This window comes from Lepisma saccharinum, chromosome 2, assembly GCF_977018435.1.
Source record: "Lepisma saccharinum chromosome 2, izLepSacc3.1, whole genome shotgun sequence".
NCBI lineage: Eukaryota > Metazoa > Arthropoda > Insecta > Zygentoma > Lepismatidae > Lepisma > Lepisma saccharinum.
In genome coordinates this window covers 4,840,018-4,848,240 of record NC_139230.1, presented here as the reverse complement: position 1 = coordinate 4,848,240, position 8,223 = coordinate 4,840,018, and the positions used below count along the sequence as shown (strand labels likewise).

The 8,223-nt window shown below is 34.2% G+C and overlaps 1 protein-coding gene across 1 annotated transcript in view; it reads right to left on the bottom strand.

Annotated features, from left to right (window-relative positions):
- Positions 1-4,737: 4,737 nt before the first annotated feature.
- LOC145983882 (N-acetylglucosamine-6-sulfatase-like) overlaps positions 4,738-8,223 on the bottom strand; it is a 39,225-nt gene continuing 35,739 nt past the window's right edge. The window contains exon 10 of the mRNA XM_083116966.1: positions 4,738-8,170. Within this exon, the coding sequence (XP_082973092.1) occupies positions 8,024-8,170 (147 nt within the window). The 3' untranslated portion in view covers positions 4,738-8,023. The remainder of the gene's footprint in view (positions 8,171-8,223) is intronic.

Sequence of the window (8,223 nt, the reverse complement as noted above, 5' to 3'; positions counted from 1 at the left end):
GTAGTTTCATAACATCCTGGGGCCCATTAATTTGTTTATATAACTTTACATCATCAGCATACATTAAACAATATGAATGTTTAACATGTAACGGTAAATCATTTATGAAAAGAATGAAAAACAATGGTCCTAAGTTGGATCCTTGAGGTACCCCTGACTGTGCAGTATACATATATGACTTAGCATTTTTATATGTTACATACTGTTTCCTATGATTCAAATACGACTCAATAAGAGATAAAAAATTATGTGTCAACCCAAAGCTTGAAAGTTTTTTTAACAAGACATCATGATTAATTTTATCAAATGCTTTGGAGAAATCAGTATAAATTACATGCATACTTGAACGATCATGCAGTATGTTGTGTGCATATTGGACAAAATTAATTAGATTCGTTGTTGTCGATCTACCAGTAAAAAATCCATGTTGACTTTCACTTATAAAACTCTTTACATGATTAAATATTCGCATATATATAATATGTTCAAATACTTTTGCTGGTGCACATAAAATTGCAATGGGTCTATAATTTTCTATATTTCTAGAATCTCCTGTTTTTAAAATGGGGCAGACTTGCGTTAATTTCCATAGATTAGGGAAGTATTGATTTTTTATTATTAAATTGAATATTGAACACAAAGGTTTTTCTAATATTTCTGAACATGCTTTTAATACGTAAGGAGGGATTCCATCCGGCCCAGTTGATTTTTTTGGTTTCAATTTTTTTATGGCTTCAAAATATTCTTTAGATGTTATTGTCCTAATTGATAGTTCATAAGGGACTTCCGTTTTAGAATATTCTGATGGATTATAAACACCAGTACTATCTACATACACTGATTTAAAATAGGACGCAAAGCCATTAACAATATGTTGACTCGTTTCAAGTAATTTATTTCCAAAGACCATTGTAGGATTATAATTGGTTCTCTTGCCCCTTTTACTTTGCAGAAATTCCCAGAATCCTTTGGTATCTTTTTGTATATTTTGTTCTATTTCTTTGATGTAGATTTTGTATGCTTTATCTATCAATATTTTAGTTATTTTTCTAAGCTTTTTATATTCTACCTTGCTATTTACACTATCTTTCTTTCGCTTTGTATGATATTCTTTTAGTTTTAATTTATTAATAATTTCTACAGTAAACCATCGTGGATATTTGCTGTGCATATTAGTTTTCTTATATGGAACAGTTTCATCAAATACCTTATTAATTACATTATAAAATTAAGTTATGGTCTCTTCTACATTACCTATTTTGTATAAATATGCCCAGTCTATACCTCGTAATAATTCGTACATGCGCATAAAGTTTGCTTTACAAAAGTTCCTTTTGAGAGTGATATTATTTTTAATACTCTTGAACTTTATTTCCATAGACACATTTATAATTAATGCAGGATGATGTATATCCTCCTTAACAAGAGGATATTCATCTCTAGATACTGTAATGTTACTATACACATTAGTAAGTATAAGATCTAAGGTTCTGTTATTGCCATTCTTAACATTGTTTATTGAATGTAAATCATAAAAACTTAAAAAGTTTTGCAACAATTTATAACAGGGCCCACCTTCTTGTAGATTGTATGAACAGTCAGATATCAATGGTAAATTAAAGTCTCCAATTATAAATAGATTATTTTGTAACTCTTCTTTGCATTCAAACAAATTGTAAAATGATTTATAGATATTAATTTTGGAAGCAGGAGAGATATAGATCCCAATTATATAATACAATTTGTTAGATATAGAGACTTTAATACATAACATATCAAGATTACTTTTTAGATCAACAACATCTGAAGGTATTTTATTTTTAACTGCAATAAGAACACCACCTCCTTTATGATTACCAGTTTTATCATGACGAAAGACCCTATAATTATCATGAAATAATTCACTGCTTAGGACCCCATCATGTAACCATGTTTCTGTTAAGACAATAATATCATATCTACTTGCTATATTATTTACATAAAACTCATAAGTTTTTGTATTGAGACCCCTCACATTTTGATAGTAAACCATAATATCAGACGAAGCCATTTATTGCTTCAAGTTATCTATGTCATCAGTTATTACATATTCATCCTTTTGTGAAGCCATTTCAAATTATACTAACTTATCAACATCTTCAATTGTTTTCAGAACAAAAATATCTCTATCACCTTCTCTTTTTCTTAATTTTATAGACCCTGAACCATCAACCCATAAGTATGCGTAGTTTTTCTCTCTTTTAACTTTCCTGGCATAGCCATAAATTTTCTTCCTGAGGGGAGTGAGACTTTGATTAATATATAACTTCGTTATTTGTGTAGCCCAGATGTGTACAGTTTAGATTTCTCTTAACTCTACGTCTTTCAATTATCTTATCTCTAACTACACGTCTAACAAACTTAACAATAATGCCTGCCGATTTCTGTTGCGGAAGTTTTTTCATTCTGTGACATATGTCAATCATTTCATTTTCTACCTTTACATCTAGTACTTGTCCTACTTTTTTTACAATTTCGTAGGGATCTTCATTCAAGTTTTCTGGTACACCATATATTTCAAGTGTATTTCTCCTACCATACTGTTCCAGATCGTCTACTTGAAGCTGTGTCTCCTTCAATTGCTTCTTTAATAACAGATTCTCACTTTCCAACACTTCTATCCGCCCTAAGCATGCACCTATACTCTCGGACTGTTTTTTTATTAGTTCAGCGTTTTCATCTAATTTCTCGTGAGCAAGGTTTAGTGATTTTCGTAGTTCACGTTCCGTTTCTTCTTGCTGCTGCTTCAAGTTTTTAACTTCATTTGTAAGAGCTTGTAACAGTTCATATACGTCCGTTAGGGATGGATTCACTACCTTAGCTGGTTCCTCCGCACTTTCAAGAAGTAGACTACTGCGCCGTTCTTTCATGCATTTTGTACATCACCATTCCCTGTTTTCAGATTTTAAATATTCCACATCACTTTCCTTTAACTGCACACATTTCATATGATACCAATTGCAGCAACCACTGCACTGTATTTTGGATGAGATATCCTGTCTTGATACAGGTTTAAAACATTCTGAGCAAGTACTCATATTTGGAGAAATCCGACACCGTGCTGTATAAAAAATAGGTGCACTAATCAACTTGTATGCTGTTTGTTTACATTTGCAAGGACCACAAATTAGTTAATAAAGTACATAAAGAACGTATTTCCTTCCCATATTTTTATCTAGTTACAAAGTTAAGTACTTACTGCATTGTTTCTCACTACTATTTCATTTCAATAACGTGCACACACTGTAATATTTCACTAAATTTACGGAGCGATAACAGCCGTGATCCTACTCCATTTCTTCTTCTTCTATTATTATACTGGCCATGAGCCTCGCTAGTCTGCAAAATGAAGTCCAGGGAGGTTGACATTTGGGTGTCTTCAGAAAGGGTCACCCCATACACCCCTGCAAATGATGAACTCATTCAATAATAAATAATATTGGACATCTATGATATGTGCAGTCTTACAGACAAGGTTTAAAAGACAAATGATTATGCTATCTTCGCATGGTCAAAATACCGTGGCCATTAACCAAATGTCATTGGGAATGTTATACTTCATATAAAACCATGAAAAGATGTTTTTGATAAACAGGCGAGAATAAAATTTTGCCTAATTCCTTTAATTAATTAATTAAATATACTAATAGAATCAATTTCTAAATCAAACTAAAATATATAATTAGGTAAATAAGTAAAACTAAACTAAATTTTTAGCTAAATCCCAAATAAATTATAACAATCTACACTACAGAAAAAGGACCACTGCACCTTTCCGTGCATTCAAAGGTAAAAATTAGAATCAAAGTTGCGAGGACAGTGGTGCACTCAAAACTCGAACTGCCATGTTAACACATCACTGGTCTGTGGCTGGTTTGGTATCTTAAGATCCTGGTTCATTCCCACCATAACTGCAGAGGACAGAAAGGGGACCTCTCTGCCAACCGACTACCACCATTTCCAAACTTACTGCATTCCTTTTGACAGGGTCAATGGCCTGTGCACGTTCAGCTTACGCAACAGTGAGAGAGTTCTGTTGGGTACCCTACAACAGAACGTCCTTGCTTGATTCATCACAGAAGCAGACAATGCCAGTGAATCGGCTACAGTGTTCTGCACTCAGCCAAAAGTGAGAAAGAAGTATCTATAAACAACAAAAATGAAACAATGGTCTTTTGAGGAGTGTTTACTATCCTTTAAACAATACCCCAAAATATTTTTTATGTCCACTTACGTACATGTAAGTTATCTTTTTTTTGTCTGTTTTCTTGTATCATGAAAAACACAAAGGTCATGCACTACTTATTTGGCCACATGAAGCCCTCCCCTCCTGCAAGAAAGACTTCTTTCCATTTGCACTACTGTGTCGAGACAGAAGATAATATTTACAATTTCCTCTTCCAGTTATTTATCAGAGGGAATCATTCACATCACATCATTAAATTTCCAGAAGCTACTTCTGGGAAGAAAGATTTCGGTACTCTTCAAGTTGGTTTGTTGATGGTGTATCCTGTGGGGAGTGCACTGATGTCTGTATTGTCCATATTATACACTGGATACTGTGTACATTATCAAGTTATTACAAGCACTCACCGTCTTTCCATTGTCATTTGAAGCTCGTAGATACAATATGCACCACCTTGTATTATCACATTTGTTCAAAGGAAAGGAAGAATATAAAGAAAAAAAGCAAGTGTGTACTAGCAACGTTTTATTACAATTATTATCAGTGGAACTTTTAATCAATATACTCATCACATGTAACTTCTGATTAAGTAAGATACAGTCGAATTTGGTGAGGTGTGGTGTTGCACTGTACATATTTATCAGCAATATACATCAGTTATTGGATTCCAACTGCCACCAATATTGTCACTTGATCTCAGCAAATTTTGATTTAATTTGCCACAACAGAATGCAACTCTTTCTCTCAACAAACTGATGCAGGACCAAAAACAACACAAAAATTAGTTTGTACGAAGGGAGTTCAACAATTATTGTCCCTAACATAGAAGGAATGATCCGAAACAACTGAAATTTTTGATGTGCCATGTATAACTCTTTGAATGATTACACACAAAATTTCAGCCATGTAGGGTTTATAATGTTAATGTTATGTTATGTTTTTCAGGACAAGGTGAGCCCTGACTGAGAAAATGGAAAAATCGGAAGTGAGAGCCATCATTAAGTACTGCTGTTCAGAGACAAAGTTGGCCTTGTTTATGAGAAACCTGGTTAACTTTCTTGGTAGATATGTGATCGTAAATGAAACCTGGGTACACCATTATGACCCTGAATCAAAACAACAGAGTATGCAGTGGTGGCACCATGATTCTCCACCCCACAAGAAATTCAAGACAATGCCATCAGCTGGCAACCTTATGGCCACCATTTTTTGGGATGTCAAGGGAGTATTGTTCATTGACTACCTCCAGTGCCAAAAGACAATCACAGGTGACTATTATTCACAATTGATTCCAAAAGTGAGGGATGCAATGAAGGAGAAATGCAGAGGGATGTGTCACAGGAAAGTGCTGCTGCTGCTACTAGATTTGAACTAATCGAGCACCCTCCCTACTTTCCAGATCTTGCCCTGACTTTCACTTGTTCTCAAGGCTGAAGCAATACTTAATAACGGCTCTACTTCCGATTTTTCCATTTTCTCAGTCAGGGCTCACCTTGTCCTGAGAAACATAACATAACATTAACATTATAAACCCTACATGGCTGAAATGTTGTGTATAATCATTCAAAGAGTTATACATGACACACAAAAAAATTAAGTTGTTTCGGATCATTCCTTCCATGTTAGGGACAATAATTGTTGAACTCCCCTCGTAAGTTATAACTAAAGCCAAACATCAGCTACAGTTATCATGTTTTCAAAACCTCAAGAATTACAGGAAACGCTGCTTGGCATATCCTTCAAAGTATCTATTAGGCAGTCCTTTGGTATTTCATCATCTGATTTCCAACATTGTAACTGGAAGTTGCAGAACCAGATTTTATTTGCCAGATTTACAGTCACGCTTCACCCAAGTCCACGGCAGGGCAACAATTATTTTACAGGAAATAAAGGTAGACAGATAATTTTTGATCACACTTAATATACTCACGTCAGCACAATGGTTTACAAAAAAATAATCACCTCCAAAAGTTCAACTACAACAATGTGCATTAGGCCATTACAAGTAACAGTGAACTACAAAACAGCAAGGACTAGGAATTCAACATGTCTTTGATAGACTCACTGAAGTAGCAACAATGCACATATCACAGGAGAAACTTAGGATTCAGGCTGCAATTATACTCATACAACCCAATAAAATATTTGTAAAAGCTACCACTTCAATTGGATTCATACAACAGTAATCTCAATACTTTTCCTGACATAATGCAGACCTTACCTGCTTCTCGGTTGTGACAAAATTTGTAGCATTAAGTCAACTTAATGTACGAGTCCTAACCAGCCAGTAAAACAATCAAGCACCAACAAAGACCTTTATTACAAAGTGACCAAATAATTAACTGGGCTATTGAGGTGGCATCTTGAGAATGTGATCTTTATAACTAATCAAAATTATCACATTTCCCATACATATACATAAAATATGAGACTTAAAATATTCAACAATGTAACAATTCACAAGAAATACAATTTGAAAAAGAGTAATGGAGGATAACCTTGCAAATTTGAAATTATACACAGAGAAAAATATGTTAAATTCTACTAAATAATTCTTAATTCTTCAAAGTTTCAAATAATGATTCCACAATAAAGCAGTTTTTCATGGAGGGGTATAAAGAGATAACATAAAAGATATTTGGGTATGATTTTACAATACCGGACACTTCCCAATTTCTTCATATTTCGCATACTCAATAATTTAGGGTTTCTAATCACGAATCTGCAGTTAAAATTTGGCGCTCACATGTGGAACTTGCAAAATAACGTGTAGAAGGTTGCGATTTCACAATACAAGGAAAAGGCATAATTTTGTTAATAATTTGAATACTCACTAATTATGGAGTCCTGATGATGTATATGCAGTTAAGATTTGGTGGTCACGTGTAGAAATTGTAAATTAAGATGTAGAAGTTGTAAAATAATGTTGTGAATAACCACGCTGATTCTCGATACATAAACAATGATGGGAGGCATTTTTCTCATATGAACAAGTGACGTTCGCAATTCGTTACGTTGCATTCAGTACCCAAGGTTGCTAAAGTGTTGTGCGATATGAACCACCTGTATTTGTTACTTTGCATTCAGCACACAAGGTTGCTAAGGTGTTGTGCAATAAGTGAGACCCTCAGTTGTTCATGTAAAGAAGATGGCGTCTTTTGGAGGAAGGAAGTAATGTCCATTTTTCCATAAGTTTTGCTTTGGAAAAAAGCAATTTTTTAGTTAGTTTCGGTTGGGTAAATACTAATAATACGGGGGCATTTGTTCATATTTCGCATACTCACTAATTTAGGACACTTGATCACGATTCTGTGGTTGAAATTTTTCGCTCAAGTGCTACAAAATGGACATTTTTTGATGGTGCCTGGTCGCAATTAGCCTTAAACCCCTCTAACGATGCATGGGTAGCCCCACGAACCATGCACGCATAGCCCCTCAAACCATTCATGGATAGCCCCACAAACCATTCACGGATAGCCCCCACGAACCATGGAAGGTTAGGTTAGGTTAACATAGTTAAAATTTGGGGTCGTAGTAATATCAGAAATATGTATTTCTTTCCCTAAATTATTGAGTGTGCAAAATATGAACGAAATTGGGGAAGTGGCCGGTATTTTAAATCGTTCCGATATTTGTAATTATCAGCATATTTACATATGATAACTTGTCCTGGTTATATAACAAAAGTACATGGGTGGCACCCTGGCATGATTACACCACTAGTTTTCAATCTTCTGAATTTCTTTCTTCGACACTTGCACTTATCTAACCATACTGGCACAAATGTACATCATAAAACTATATTTTATGGCAAAATCGACCATGGCAATCTTGTAGGTAATTCATTGCAATTTTATATTTATTAATTAAATTCTTTTGCAATGATTTTTCTACATTATGTAACTGATATGGATCCGAGTTCAGATTGTAAGCTTCTACAAAATTCTGTAAAATAAGAAAAAATGTGATTATTGTAATTGCACAGTACACTCAAGGAC